Source organism: Felis catus, chromosome B2 (genome assembly GCF_018350175.1).
Source record: "Felis catus isolate Fca126 chromosome B2, F.catus_Fca126_mat1.0, whole genome shotgun sequence".
NCBI classification, from domain to species: Eukaryota; Metazoa; Chordata; class Mammalia; order Carnivora; family Felidae; genus Felis; species Felis catus.
In genome coordinates, this window is record NC_058372.1 from 96,186,111 (window position 1) to 96,202,420 (window position 16,310).

Sequence of the window (16,310 nt, forward strand, 5' to 3'; positions counted from 1 at the left end):
GAAAACAGTTAAAAAAAAAAAAAAAGAAGCTAAACAAAAGAGGCCATGCTGTATGATTCCATTCAGAATCATGTGTTCAGGAACACAAACTTACCCATCAATGATGACAGAAAGCAGATTAGTGGTCACCTGGGGGTGAAGGAAAGATGCAAAGTGGCACATGGAAACTTTAAGGTATTGGATGATTCCTGTTTATTATCTTGATCATGGTGACAGCCTCACTGGCATACACATATGTCAGAAGGTATCAAATGGGTAGGCTTTATATATTGTGCCATTCATTGTAGTTCATTCCCAACTTAACCTGTTTTCGACAAATGTTAAACTTGACCCCCAAACTTACTGGAATACATTTTTGAGGGTTTAATCGAGCAGAAGAGCTAACTGGTGAACACTGGTAGGTGTCACAGGAACACGCAGGGCCGAAGCACAAAGTGTTTGCTGTTACTGACAGATGTGTGCCCCCAGCAACTGCAGAACTGAGAAGAACAAAGGCCATCCTTTGGATGCTTCACACCCGGGGAAAAATATGGTTGGTGTAGGGCGGCCTAGGCCAGGGCTTCAGAAACTCTAATATACATGTGAATCACCCGGGACCTTGTTACAATGCAGATTCTGGTCCCTGAACCTGCATTTCCTCTAATTTTTTTTTTTTAAGTTTATTTATTGTTTTAGTAATCTCTACATCCAATGTGGGGCTCGAACTCATGACCCCGAGATCAAGAGTTGCGTGCTCTTCTGACCAAGCCAGCCAGGCTCCCCTGGGCCTGCCTTTCTAACACGCTCCCAGGTACTGTCGGTCCTCTCTGAGTAGCAGAGGCCTGGAAGACCGTGTCTGCTCTCAGTTTGTCTCACCCAGGCAGATTCAATGTCATTTGTAGGACTTCAAATAACGAATGCCAGCACAAAACAGTACATGATGTGTTTTTCTCTTGTAGCCTGAAAAGGGTAGGGAAAAGAGACAATCTCGAGAGGCTAGATTTGCAATGGCATGTGGGCAATAAATAGGTAGGTAGGTCTAAGGTGAAAAGAGAGCAATGAGGCCACATAAACATATAAAACTTTGATCCTTCTAAGCCACCCACAAGTTATATTTCATTTAAATATATGGATCTTCTCTTGTAGATAATGGAATAATCTGACTCACATTACAGTAAGTAAGATTCATTTTTTGCCTGCCTCTGTTGATAACAACAATGCAAAAGAAAAGCTACTCTACTCTGTAAGAACCTGAAGATAGAAAAATTCTTTTTTTTTTTAAGTTTATTTAATTTTGAGTGAGTGAGAGAGAGAGAGAGAGAGAGAGAGAGAGGGGGGGGGGGCAGAATCCATACTGCCAGCACAGAGCCGGACTCGGAGGCTCCATCTCAAGAACCGTGAGCTCATGACCTGAGCCGAGATCAAGAGTCAGACTCTTAACTGACTGAGCCACCCAGGAGCCCCTGAAGATAGAGGAATTCTTATAAGGGTTATAATTATGCCATGGAGCTGGCCAATACTTTCTTCAAGGTTTGTTTGTATAATGTGATGAAGGGTCAAAGGCACCTGGCCTGGCCCTCCTCCTCCGACCCATGCTTCTCAGAAACAGAGGACCAGGAGCCACCGGGGTGGGAGAAGCCTACCGTGAAGGACCTGCCGCCTGCCCCTTTCCCTGCTGGGGTCTCCTCACCAAGCTGCCCCCCATCGTCATCACACTGTATGACTGTTATATGATGGGACCATGTCATTCCTGAGTCTACCCCCACCCAGTGCCTTGCAAAATGCCTGGGACACAGAATTGCTCAATGAATGTCAGCCACAAGCACGGACGGTTAAAACAGGGCGAGATGTTCTAAGATTCTCAAATACGTGCTTTCAAAAAAGGAGCTGTTCAGATAGGCCACTAGCTTTATGAATAACATGTCTGTAGAGAGATATAAAAGTGTGGATAAGATCTCGGCTTACGCTGTCCTCTGTGACCTTGGCCAAATCAAATGATTTTTCATGCCTCAGCTTCTAGTACCTCAGGGATAAATAATGGTATGTCTCACAGGGTAGTTATGAAGACTTAATGAGATAATGTACAGAAAGCACTGAGCCCTGTCTGAATCACAGTAAGTGCTTAATAAATATTCACTGTTAGAATATAATTATTATTAAGCAGTGATATTCCCAAACCAGAGCAGAGGTAACACAGTGGGCTTTTTATTAAACTAGTTGTAATGATTACTCTCAAGCAGTAAACAAAAGGAGGACTTTCCTATAATGCATCAGGGTTAGTCACTCATGGAAGGCACTTCTTAGAGGTCTGTTTGTCCTAAAGACTGGAGGCGGGGGAGGAGCACAGGACATCAGAGCTGAAGGTGGGGTTTGAAGCTCTTTACAGCAATTTTGCTCTGCTATCAGACAGAGAGCAAAGGATTCTGAAGGGAGGGAGGCAGGGAGGAAGCCACACACACACATCATAAACTTGGAGAAAGGAAGGGATGGAGAGGAAAGTGTTCACTCCAACACTGGAGTGGAATTGGAACTGTGGGTCATGACCCATTAGTTCAATGATGAAGTTCTTTTGGTGGGTCATGACCAGCATAAGAAGGGAGAAAGATTGAGGAAAGGCAGAAGAAGAAAAAAAAAAAAAAAAAAAAAAGGAAGGGAGGGGGGAAAAAAAAGAAAATAGAATAGAAAATATCAGAGTGCACTGCACATAGTAAGTAAATTTGGGAAAGTTTTGCTTTGTTTCTGTGTCTGTACATTTACATACAAATCCATGTACGTGAGTTCTGTTTCTCTACAAGGTGAATTTATTTACAACTGCACACCACTGAAAAGCTCGGCCCTAATAAATTCAAACCGCCTTATTTGCTAATTCCTGTAGGCTGTAAATTAGATTTTAGCAACTTATTCACCATTAAATTCAATTACACCAAAATAATTTTGGAAGTCCTATGGATCATGAAATTACCATGAGGTTTAACCAATATCGAGGAATTTGAGTTTCTAATGGCAATCGTTAAAAAAATCATAAATACATTAGGAGTGATTTTAGAAAAAGGGTCTTTGCTTTACAAGTGATCCCACTAATACATTTAAAATAGGATTTGGGGGGCACCTGGGTGGCTCAGTTGGTTGAGCATCCAACTCTTGATTTTGGCTCAGGTGCTTAAGACTCTCCATCTCTCGTTCTCCCTCCCTCTGCTCCTCTCCCCTGCTCATACACTCTCTCTCTCTTTAATAAAAAATATAAAGATTCTGTGCAGAGATCACCAGAAACTCACATGCCATGCAGCAAAAGTACCCACGTTCTAGAGAGAGATCTGCCGTAATTAACACCCAGTGTAGAGAGTAAGTACAAGGGAAATTTTCTGGGTGAATTGCCTGAATGCCAATAACAAATAGAAGTCATTGGACTCCCCCACATTCCTACACAGGCAGAAGGCCAAAGTGTATCAGAACTGGAAATCCCCTCTATAGCTCTCACTGTTCAGGATCATTAATAAAAATATTGCAGTTTCTACTAAGCATGTTAGAAACACTGCCATCAGTAGAAACATTTTTGGCTAACTTGCCTGAATAAAAAAATTAAGTTAGAGTCCCAGTAGAGGGCAACATTCCTCCCTCCCAGGGACCTTAGATACACAATTCAACACCAAACACAACACAAGCACTAAAGAGAAGGTTCTTAGATATCCCCACACTGGTGTCCTGTCAACTCAGTGTCCCAATTAATTCCACGAATGCTGCCAAGGCGACGACGGGCTGGCCGCATTTGCCGCTGATGATAAAATCTCTGCTCAGCTGTCTAGGAGTATCAAGAAATCTTTAAATCTGTGCTACTTGGCACTGGGTGTCTAGAGCTGACACGTCCCCAATTCTCTGAGGCTCATCTTCCAGCCATATGGGAACTCTGTGCGCAGCTCGGCTCGGCAGTGCCAGCATCTCCTGGATGCGGTCGGGGCATTTCATTCCACGGCTAATACCCTCAGACTCCAGCGGGAAGGCCCAAATCCCTTGCTGGAGAATATAAGCAAAAAGAGGCTGATATTGGGATCCAAGAGAGCGTTAAGTAGACCATGTAGGGGACATTCCACGTGTCCGTGTCCAGCTACACCCCAGGGATTGGGTCACCGTGGAAATCCTTCGAGCATTAAACTTCTTCCCCATATGACTCCGAATCCAAAGGCCGTCACTGAATTCAGTTTGACAAATGATGAGTGGCCAAACGGTGCCCAGAGAGTCAGCAAACTGGAACACCAAGAAAGCAGCACGCCTTCCAGAGAGTAGAGAGTAGAGAATCAATATGGCATCAAGGGTAGACCATGTGAATCAACTCCTAGGGGGCCGGGCATGAATAACCAAGGCAGAGGTGGAGCTTACCTTTTTCATTTTCAACAGAACTTTTCTCTTCATCATCACCATCACCATTAAATGACCAGATACCATGAAGTCATAAGGTCTGGCAGACCTCTCTGCCACACAGAGCCAGTCAGCAAAGAGCACTGAGTACCTAGCATCCAGCAGGCACCGTGCAAGGCTCGGGGACACAGGAAACAAGCTAGACAGTCTCTGACCTCATGGCTTTTACCCATCGGGTCATCCTTATACTGTTAGCGGATGAAGAAATTGCTGTGATGCCTGAAGAAATAAGAACCTGGGAGATGAGGCAATCACAATGGGGAAGAGACAGGCCAGGGGGGTGGCAAACTGTCAGGGCAGGTCATTTTCAAAGGCTTCTCACAACATCTTACAAATACCCCACAGCCCCTTAACCGTGGCGTTCAACTGCACAGGTCCAAATCAGGCAGGCTTGAGAGCACTGACTTCTCGCAGCCTCGTTAAAATGGGAATGCACGGTACCTATCTGCGACGGGTGCTGCAGAAATGACTTTGAATCTCCAGCTGGTACCACAGTCTCCACCACTCAGGAGGTAAGCGGCAAATGTGCACTGAATGAAATGACGTTTCCATTCTCCGATTGAAAAACAAAACGCAGTGGCGCTTTAGAATTAAAAACAAACAAAGAAACAAAAACCCGCAGCAGAACAAAGCTAACGCCTGCCTGGCATACAGCGCTTGAGTATCACCCCCACTTCCGTGAACAAAAGGATGATTACCAATAAAAATGTTGGCTACTCACCTCCCACATCTGCTGTACTTGGCTATGAAGCCTTTTCCAGTGGAGGTGCCAAATAAGTCTTTACACAGTCTTTTGTTAGGTTTTTTGAGGGAGGTTTTACATTTCTTCTAAGTGCTGTACTAAATGTCACTTACGAGTCATCAGCACTGACAGGAGTCTGGATGTGACGTACCTCTGGCACCAGGGCTACCGTTCAAATCCTACCCCCCACCCTTCGTCCTCCTCCCTTCTTTGAGGTTGGGGGACAAGATGGAAGGTGGTCTATGTTCTGACTTGGATGGTGTTCAGAATCAAGGGTGCTCAGCCTGGGGTGTCCTAAAGGATGTCAGATGGTCTCCCTTGGCAATGCTGTGCCACTTTCGTTCCGATAAATGTGAAGGGAGGCAGAGGAAGACTGACCACAAGGGATGGGAGCTGGAGATGGGTGTTGGGAGGCAGTAAATATACAGTTCTGAAGGCTGACACGGGACAAGCCCTGCGCTGGGCTCGTTCACACATAAGAAACCAAGGAGATGAGCAGTATTATGCCTCATCACCATGGGGGACCCTGAGATGTGGGAGGCCACGTAATTGACCAAAGGCCACAGCGAACTCTCCCCGTCTGACTCCCGATTTAACTATTTACTGTTCCTACGGGCTGGATCAGAGAAGGTGGGGCTCACCTCCCAGACGCAGGGAGTGCGTCTAATCAGTCCTGGTATTTCATACCGGGAACAAGCCTGCCCCACTGGCATCTTGGCACTTTAACTTCTATGCCTGAGTTGACTCATCTGTCTAGTAGAGCTAGTAAATTCTCTCATCACTGGCCTGTCATTTGGATTAAATAACGAATGGTGTATTTGTCAAGTGGGCACTCAGGAACTATTGAACTTCCTTTCCACTTTTTTGGATTATCACTTGTTTTGGCCTCCTGGCTCCTCTTGCCTCACTCGGTGGTAAAAAAAAAAAAAAAAAAAAAAGCTGCATTTACTCCCCCCCAGCAGCGATGACACTGTAAGCAGCGATGACATATGTAAGGAGGATCAGAGAAGGGGTGCCTGGGTGGCTCAGTCAGTTGAGTGTCCAACTTCGGTTCAGATCATGATCTCACAGTTCGTGGGTTCGAGCCCCACGTCGGGCTCTGTGCTGACAGCTCAGAGCCTGGAGCCTGCTTCAGATTCTGTGTCTCCCTCTCTCTCTGCCCCTCCCCTGCTTACGCTCTCTCTCTCAAAAATAAATAAACATTAAAAAAAAAAAAAAAAAAAAAGAAGGGTCAGAGAAAATTCAGGGGGAGAAGCATAAAGCATTATTCACTCTGAACTAGGACTAGTGCCATTCTGAAAAATCAACATATGCTATAATTTCATAAAACCGATAGATTGTTTCAAATTCCCAAAGGTTCTAGAGCTATTGATTTACTGACACATCAACTTACACAGACTTTTAAAAGGAAATACAGAATTCACATGACACATTTCTGCAAGGGGCTCAAGAATTTCAAAAGGTTTATACCTACATATATTCTTTTTACAGAATAGGAAAGCGTGCACGGGTATCAACCTCATCTTATGCACAGTAAGGAGAAGAAACAAAACTAGTAAAACACCCAAATAAAATCCAGGACTCAACAGGTCTTTTCCAATCTAAAATCTAACACGTCAGAACTGCACGCTATATCCAATCTATTGAAAAGTAAACATATATGCCCAATTAGGATATGTAAATTGAACAAGTCATATTAGAAATATTCAAATACATTTTGGTTCCCTTTTCTCCAAACATGTCTGAGTTTGGGGTGATGCCCAAAGCCCCACTGGAGGCCTGCTGCCTTGCCAAATCGAGAGGCATCTGAAACCTTCACATCATTCGTGTGATGTCCAAGGAGGCCCCCCCCCCACCATGAACCTCGATGGAGTCACAGCCCAACGCCAAACCTTTTCTGACTTGCTTCACACACTAAGGATTCAACTAAAATACGGATCCTAAGGACCTTCTCCCTCCCTCTCTGCCCCCAAGAATTCGCAGACGCGCCCTGCTTCTCTGTGATGCCGCTCCAACAAAACTGGACGAAAGGATAAAGACTGACTCCACTTGTGCACGGAGACAACGGGACGACCTCGGACCGCCCATAAGGCCACAACCCAGCCTACACATGGTCAGAATTCCTTCCTGTTGTGAGCGCTTGTTGTTCCTTACTGGACTGAACTTTTCTAAAAACGGCCACAACGCTTCCCCCGTCCCTGTGAGTTTGCTGTGCCTACCGTCAGAAGTGGAGTCTACACTTACACCCTTGTGTCTCGACTGGCCCACGGGACTTTCTGGCCAGTGGGACACTAGCGTGCGTGGCGATGCAACCCGAGGTGTGAAAAGTGTCTGTGCTTCAGAGCTTGGCCTCTCTTGCTCCTGGGAACTCTTCCACACCAGGTGCACAAGCCGGGACTAGCCTCCCAGAGGGTGGGGCTGTGCAGAAAGGGAAGCTGCAACCAGCTTGCGGCCTTGGGGAAAGGGGGCGGGGGGTGAGGCCATCCCGGACCACCTAGCCCCCCATCAGGTCAAACCAACTCAGAACCCCCAGCTGACCCACAGAACTGTGAACAGATACAGTGGTGGTGATTTTAAGCTGCTAAGATTTAAGGTGGTTTGTCACAAGGCAAGAGTAAACCAATACACCCAACTTTGTGTTTCATTTCTCGAACTCTGCCTTTACTGGCAAACTTGAAGTTGTCTACAGAATTGATCATAAGCAGAGACGTAGTGTGACCCACAGAAGGAAGCGTCTTCGGCAGTTCCTTTAGGAACTGAACATAGTGCTTCTCAAACTTCTCGACACTTGCAGGACAACCTCTGGGCATCTAACCCACACGGAATCGCTCGCAGAGGGTATTAGCTTTATGCATACGGAACGGTCCCTGCAGCACTACTTGTAAGAACAAGGAAGTAGAAAACACCTATCTAGCAATCATTAGGGGAAAGGATAACAAATTACGGTGTAAAATACAACAGAAGAAAAAATGGTTACATGTTTCTCTAACAAGCTATGCTACTAACCATCTTACTACTGCTTCCACTCGCCCAGCACAGATCTCAGCAGTTAGGAGTCTGAGATTTCATCCTCAATCATTACGTACTCCTGGAAACTGCCATCCACACACGAACTTTCCCCCAGAGTCACAAGGCATGCAATAAGTGACTGATTTGGGCAGCCAGAGTCAAGGGAGGGATATCTAGATTAATCCTTTATTAAAAATGCTCACATAGGAGTGCCTGATCTCGACTCAGGTCATGACCTCACGGTTCATGAGTTCGAGCCCCGCGTCGGGCTCTGCACTGACAGGGAGGAGCCTGCTTGGAATTCTCTCTCTCCCTCTCTCTCTGCTCCTCCCCTGCTTGTGCTCTTTCTTTCTTTCTTTCTCTCTTCCAAAATAAATAAATAAACTCAAAAAAAAAAAAAAAAGCTCATACAGGTATAAAAAAGCTCAACTAATCTCAACTTTTTTTCAGGGCATGATAGATTTTTAAAAAAATATTGTTGGAATATTATTCATGATAGTCAAAAAGGGGAAACAATCCAAATGTCCATCAAGTGCTAAATGGATAAACAAAATGTGGTACATCCACAAGGAGATATTATTTGGCCATAAAAAGGAGTGAGGAATTCATACATGCTACAGCATGGATGAACCTTGAAAACATGCTAAGTAACAGAAGCCACACAAAAGGTCACGTATTCTATGATTCCATTTACATGAAATGCCCAGAACAGACAACCCTCTAGAGACAGAATGTAGATGAGTGGTTCTCAGGTGCTCGAGGAGGGGAAAGAGAAGGGACTGGTACAGAAGTTCTTTGTGGGGTGATGAAAATATTCTAAACTTATTATAGTAAGAGCTGTACCACACTGTGAATATACACAAAAAAACACACTGAATTGTACAATTTAAATTGGTGAATTGCACAGTATGTGAATTATAGCTTAATAAAGCTGTTTTGGGCGGGGGGGGGGGTGCAAATAAATAAATAAATAAATGTCTCATTCAGTGATCCATGATGTGGAGTGCAGGGTGGTATTCATTATAACATAAGCATTTACATTTAAATGCTGGAGAAAATCTTACTCTCATTGTTTTTGCTAATTATAGAAAAGGATAGTTTTTACTTATTGAAAATTCACTAAATCTCTACAATCCATACATTTCTAATTTATTTGGATTTGCCCTCACATCTAATAGAGCAAAATTAAAACAAAACAGTAACAACCCAAAGAGTCCCAGGCTGATGCCCCATGGTGTTCTGGCTAACGATAATAGACTTTGAAAACGTGGGCTCTTTTGGACAGACATGCAGAACTTGAAATGACTATTTGGGTCCCCCAAAGAGAGAGAGAGAGGAAGAGAGAGAGAGAGAGTGAGAGAGAGAGAGAGAGAGAGAGAGAGAGAGAGAGAGAGAGACTGTGTGTGTGTGTGTGTGTGTGTCTCCGTGTGTCTAAGTTGGAGAGCTTGGGAAAATGTCTAAGAATTTAAGGTATACTGTGCCAGTCCACGGGGAGGCACGGAGGTGAGATGTCCTGGGCCAGACCCCTGATCTCCCAAAGCTGCTTCTCTCTCCTCAGTCTTAAGTATTCTGTGTATGTGTCTTGTCTCCCACCCAGACTGTAGACTGCTAGAGGGGGCCACCATGGCCAGTTTGATTTTCTCTCTCTCTCTTAGAATCTAGCCAAGTTCAATCTAACCAGCAGGTGATTTAAAAAAAAAAAAAAAAAAAAAAGCAAATTCAGGGGTGCCTGGGTGGCTCAGTTGGTTAGGCATCCGATTTCAGCTCAGGTCATGATCTCATGGTCTGTGGGTTCGAGCCTCATGTCGGACTCTGTGCTGACAGCTCGGAGCCTGGAGCCTGCTTTGGATTCTGTGTCTCCCTCTCTCTCAAAAATAAACAAACATTTAAAAAAAAATTCTTTAAATAAAAAAAATAAATAAAGCAAATTCATAAAATTATAGGTTAGCGGGTAACAGGCATGTTACAAAAGAATTCTCTTCACAAAAAGATTCACCGGACACGTGCTCCTAACATCAAAGATCGGTTTGACTTAGGAAAAGACCTCCCAACCCTCAACTTTTCAAGGAATCTGTGTGCAGTGTATACTATGTAAAATGTGGTAGGCTTTAATGAACAGTCCTTGCTGTCAAGTGAGAGCAAAGCAAAACAAAGAACTCAAAAGCAGGTGCATTGTGGAGACTCCCCTAGCCCCGTAAGGAATCCAGATGTAGGTAAGAATTGTAGTCGGAGAAGTCACCTTCTAGAAACCTAAGCCATCGAGGGGACAGCTGAGACGAAAGCCTTCTCGCGCCCAGGCATTCAGCAGTTGCCCGGACGCTCACGAGGAGAGAGACAGAGCATCTAGTCAGAGGGTCAGAGCCCAAGCGAACAGCGGAAGGAGCTGGGCCCTCACCTCGGGAATCAGCCGCCGCCTCTTCACGCTGGGGACAGAGTCAGGCTGGCCATCGCAGCCCGGGGGCTTTCGCTTGCTGGAATCCTGGAGGGCAGGGAAGACGCTGTCCAGAGGGTGCTTCTCGGAAGACCTGGAACTCACTGAGCAGTCCAGGGCAGCATCTTCGGCCTCTGTCTCCACTTTCACTGTGTTATTTTTTAGAACTGTGGCAGAGAAGAAATAGGGCTCAGTGGGAAAGACCACTGGGCCGCTGGGAGATTAGCAGGGTTCCCTGAGCAGCAGGGTGTTTGCGGGGTGCCCTCTGACACTAGCACTCAGGTAAGAAAGTCTAGTCACAGTAAAACTGCGCCTTCCAACCTAGCAGTTTTTATCTTACCACATTAGTGCTACACAATAAAATCACGATCCGAGAACATTTTGTTCAAAACTGGTTCTAAGGTCCTTTTTGGGGGGAAAGAGCCGAGACGGAGAGAAAGAAACAAATACTATCTTTTACATGATACTTTAAAAAAAGTAATTCTGGAAAGATACATACGATACTTAGAGCAGGTGTACGGGCAGAGGGGGATAAGCAGGCGTGGGAGGAGACTTTCCATGGATTTTTCATTATGTATCTTTTTATATTTTCAACCATTTGAGTGTATGACCTAATAAAAAATATTAAAATTAAAAATGTTTTAAAAAGAAGCTTTTTTTTTACCTTCTTCTACATCTTCACTGAATTCAGCTGAGTTCATCTTCTATTCCACTAAATGAAAAGACAAAGACAAAGCCTTGATTTATTTCTTAATTTTCCGTCCCCATGAGAAATTCCCTTACCCTCCCAACCTGGCTCCGGGTAATGGAGGGTTAAGCCGAAACTGTTCCTCAACATCATGGAATGCATCCTCTTAGTGCTGTCCGCAGCTGCTCAGAAACAGCCAGGCCTTCTGAACACCCTCTGCGAGCACGTCCCCCAAACTGCATGTCGGCAGAATGCGTCTTAAAGCATGAGTTTTGCTTTAAGGGGCAGTGTTGTTTGAGAAAAGCAGGTCTCACAAAAAGACCTCAGTTCGGATGATCTCCTATTGGTCCCTGCTTTATCAATTCCAGCCACAGACTGCAAAGACCAAGACGCAGGCCATGACTCCTCTGGGCACGAGTGGGTCTTAGACTCCAGGTGGTGCAGAAAGACCCGTGCTGCCCATGGTGCAGTCATCAGTCACACGGCCACCGAGGACTGGAAATGTGGCTGGTCGAAATGAAGACGTCCATAAGGGTAAAGTACACACTGGATTTCAAAGACTTAGCAGAGCAAAAAAACAGTGTAAAATATCTAATAATTTTTTATGTCGATTACACGGCGAAGTGATGTCAGCTATCTTAAGATTAATTTCACCTTTTCGTTTAATGTAGCTACTCGAAAATTTTAAATCACACGTGTGGCCTGCATTCTACTCTTGTTGGATGGTGTTAGTCTAGCCCTTCCTTCCAAAGCAACAAGAAGAGGCAGCGTGGGTTTCTGAAGTTCTTGAGCTCCACATAATCTGCTCCAAACCTTTCTTTTTCCTGATGAGGGAGCAAGGCAGGAGGGGGTGGGGGGGGAGCACAGAAGAGCGAGGGGGACTGTATGGGCTGCGAGGTTTGGTGCAGAGCCCCCGACTCCCACTGCCCCGGCCAGAATGGAATGGACACCATGATTAAAAGCACCATTAATCTTTGAGATTCCCTGAACTACCCTAAATTACATAACAGCATCCGCAAATAGCATAAGGTGTGAATGAGGGAGCAGCGTTACAAAAGAATACACATGAGAGCCTTTACTGTTGACACCAAGGAGTTGTGGTTCCCTCAATTGATTAGGCTGCCTACAAACATGGAGTTCCCATTTTGGTTAAACATCAGAGGAGAGCAGAACTAAGAAGTATCTTTTAAGAAATTTCTAGAGGGAAGAGGGATGCCATCTACAAAGTCCAGTACACTATTCACCAAATAGCCACAGAATGGTGTGTGGTCCTCTGTTTTAGATGGGGGAAAGGGGGAGGGGGGGAGGTGTGCAAGAGACAGAGTCTAGGTCATCTATGCACACAGTAACAACTTCGAAATCCACTAATAATAGCAACACACATACAGTGCCTACGATGTGATGTGCTATCCTCAGAGCGTCGCGAAAACTTTGACTTTCTTTTATGAAAGAAGAGGGATTCTTTCCATCACTATTTTATGAATTTTCAGAGAAATGAGTAAGAAAATATGAGATTTATTTGAAACTGAACTTACACTGAAAATACTTCCCATTCACCGATCTACTATCTGAAAAACATAACACACAAGATGATATTGAGGGAAAATAAGAAGTCAAATTCAAGGGTCAGAGAGCTGTTTTACCAGAGGTGAATTCTGGCCAATGCAATTTCCATTCTATTGCAAGGAAAAAACCCCACATCTGACAACATCACCCCACTGGCAGGGGGTGGGGAGTGGCAAGGGGGGGCACCGGCAGGTAGGTGAACATCAGTAGTCTGAGGTGGGGAAGGTGGCCAATGCCAGGGGGAAGTTCAAGCCTCCCGACCCCCAGCCCAGGCAGGGGGCTTCATAACGAAGTGTACTCCAGGCCTCATGCAACTGCCTTGGAAACCCTGCCACACGGTCACAGAACGCAGTCCCTGAAATCAAGAGCACAGGGGAGAAGCAGCAGAATAGATGGGCAGAACTGAGCGAAGGTTGTCGGAGAGGGCACAGTGTACAAAACAAATTAGTCTCTGGGGAGGAGAGGTGGGAAAGGGAGGAGAAGGTGGATGGCTTATTTGGGGAAAGAAAAACCACAAAGGCTCGGCTAAGGAGAAAGCATTAAAGGACAAGCAAATCCTAGAAGAAAACAGGTGTCGGAGAAGAAACACAGCAGACAGAAAGAACCACAGTGCACAGCAAGGGCAGCATGGTTATCTAGTATTTTATCTGCCCAACTGTGTTCTTCCAGGGAGCAGCAGGGAGCCGAGGAGGAGGCACTGCGGCAGGCTGGGGCCGAGCGCACCAGCCCAGCAGGCCCGCGGCGCAGTGCCGGGCGCATACTCTGCAGGGACTGGGGGGCTCGGTGGACAGCAAGGGTATTTTCTGAATCGCACCATGGGACACTACATACGGCAGGCGACGCAGCACCTGAATTCTGAGCAGCCCAAGTCAAAAAACGGTGCAGTTAGAGCACACACCTGAGCTCTGTGGGTGGGCAGAAAGCCAGAGGGAGAGCTGGGAAGGCTCCCAGTGGCCGGCTTCCCCGGCATTCAAGACACCGGAGGGCATCTGCTTTTGTGTGCATTTCTACACCAGTGACAGATGCTAGGCTAGCACAGAAGTAACCCAGGCCACAGCACGGTGGGCCCCTTCCCTCCCAGCCAGCAAAGCAGCCCCGCTCCTTGGGAAGCTGGGAGATTTCCTGTTGGCGAGGCCTGGAGAACCCACAACTGCATCTGATTTCATGGCAGGGGCAGAAGTGAGGGTCCCCAGTAACACCCGCGGCCCACAAACCACGGGCCAGATACACCAGCCGCTTTCACCTCACCTGGAGCTATTTTATTCCCAATTTTACCAATAAAGAAAGCGATACAGGGCACCTGGGTGGCTCAGTTGGTTAAGCATCTGACTTCGGCTCAGGTCACGATCTTACAGTTCATGAGTTCGAGCCCCACATCGGGCTTTGCGCTGACAGCTCAGACCCTGGAGCCTGCTTCGGACTCTGTCTCTCTCTCTCTCTCTCTCTCTCTCTCTCTCTGTCCCTCCTCCACTCACATTCTCTCTCTCCTCTCTCTCAAAAATAAACATTAAAAAAAATTAAAAAAGAAAAAGAAACGAGGGCATTTACCTTAAATATAAACAATTCATTTGTCAACTGTACCCCAATGAAGATAGAAAAAAATATTTTTATAATACCATTTTATGGAAACAAAATATTTGAATATTGAAAGGGAGGAAAAGGGAACAGAGGGCAGGTAACTTGCCCAGTGTCACACAGCCGCTAAGGAGCAGAAGTAGGATTCAAACCTAGTCTATGTGTATCTCTGGTCAGCCACCCACAGAGGAAATCACAGAAGCCTCCTTCTTCTATTAACGTTCTTCTGAAGAACACAGGGGCCAGTTTCCAGCCTTGGACCCTTCTGTCCCACAGCCACTGGAGCAGCCAAATCTCCTTTCGTCCGCATGTAGCTACTTGGAAAACCAGTCTATTCCATGCCTATAAGACTCTACTCCACAGTACAATAGAGATTCTACAAGAGGGATGTGTGGGTCACTTCCTGGCATCCTGGAGCTGACATGATGACCGCACATCAATGGTCAGGGCTGGGTAGAAAGGGGAGGGGCATCACATACCTGCCTCCACACGTTGCTACCTCCATTTCCTGGTCATCTGCCCAGATGATGGTCACAAGGTTGCTCATCCTGGGTGGACACGAGCGGCTGGATGCCGAGCATGCCACAGAAATTCCGATCCTTACATGACTCTAGGTCGTGTAGGACTTGCCAACTACCACAGCCCCTGCCCACCTGGGCTTGCTAGGATTACCGTCTCCTCTGCCTGCCGGACCTTCTCATTTTAATGTCCTCTCCTTCTCAAAATCCTCCTAGTCCTCTCACCACGACTCACAGATTGTGAGACATTCTAACTACGCATCCCCAGGTCCCTGAGAATCAGCTTTCGCCCCAAGAGGTGGCTGTTGCATGTCCCTCAGAATCGCCTGGCCAAGCCCAAAGGAATGTTTAAACAAATGAAGGGGACAAGTGTCAACGAGACCTGTGTAGCCAGATGCCGCCTCTCGCTAAAATACCACAGGTTCTAACACATCAATGACCTATTAGAGGGAAACTCTCAAACAGGACCAATTTCCAGTGGTAAATGCTTTTTTTTTTTTTTTTTTTTTTTTTTTAACCAAATAGCCTAGGAAGCCTCAGGCTAAGTGGCCGTCATTGGTACGGAAAGGTTTAAATGTTGCAGAGCTCATAAGAGTGTACGTAATTTTATTAAAATGCCTAATAGTCTCTATCCTCCCGCTCAGATCGAGATGGACAATGTTCAATTTTCCATGCAGGGCACATGGGTGGGGGAAGATTACAGTGTCATCGGAAAAGCCTTCCGTTTACAAAAAGCACAAAAGGGAAGGTAATCCCGAACGTTCAAAAATAACACGATGCTTTAGCCACTCAAATATCAAATTACAAAGGCTAAGTTGCTTAAATTGGCTACATAAATGCAGTAACTGGTGGGGCTACCTCGCCTCATGCTGAAATACGGCTGAATCTGATGCCTGAGTATCAGCCAGCTCCTGCCTCTGGCGGGAAGGAAGTCTGTGAAGACAGACAAGGGGGAGGCAGAGAAGCGAGAACCATTCACTTGTGCTTAGAAAAAAATCCATTCTAAGAGATGCCACAAAGGAATGGAAATGCTGGAAAGATTTACAAATTATAGGTCACCGTCTATTTTTGGAGTTCATTTTTAAGAATGGAAGATGCTTGAAGCCTTTTTTTTTCCTTTTTCTTTTAACTAGATAATACATGCATATGAAATAAAGTTCAAAAAGCGTAAAAGAGGGGGTAGCTCAGGGATAGAGCATTTGACCGCAAAAAGTATAAAGGGGTATTTGGTCTAAAAGTCCACTGTCCTCCAGTCACTGGGTTACTCTCAGAAGCAAGAATGTCCGTTCTCTTGTGCATCCTTCCAGAGATGTTCTGGGTCGGTGGTTCTCAAGGTGTGATCCCTATGCGGAAGTGCGCCACAGCTGGCTCATTCTGGCTCGCACACAG

At 45.8% G+C, this 16,310-nt stretch overlaps 1 protein-coding gene across 2 annotated transcripts in view; it reads right to left on the reverse strand.

Annotated features, from left to right (window-relative positions):
* Nucleotides 1-16,310, reverse strand: part of BEND3 (BEN domain containing 3) — a 35,643-nt gene that overhangs the window by 8,203 nt on the left and 11,130 nt on the right. The window contains exons 2-3 of one of the 2 annotated variants that reach the window (XM_023254210.2): nt 11,239-11,286; nt 10,539-10,741 (exon numbers count right to left, since the gene is read on the reverse strand). In XM_023254210.2, coding sequence (XP_023109978.2) covers nt 10,539-10,741; nt 11,239-11,275 — 240 coding nt within the window. In that variant the 5' untranslated portion in view covers nt 11,276-11,286. Of the gene's footprint in view, nt 1-10,538; nt 10,742-11,238; nt 14,221-16,310 lie in introns of those variants that run through there. The other variant, XM_045057894.1, reaches the window with a different exon arrangement.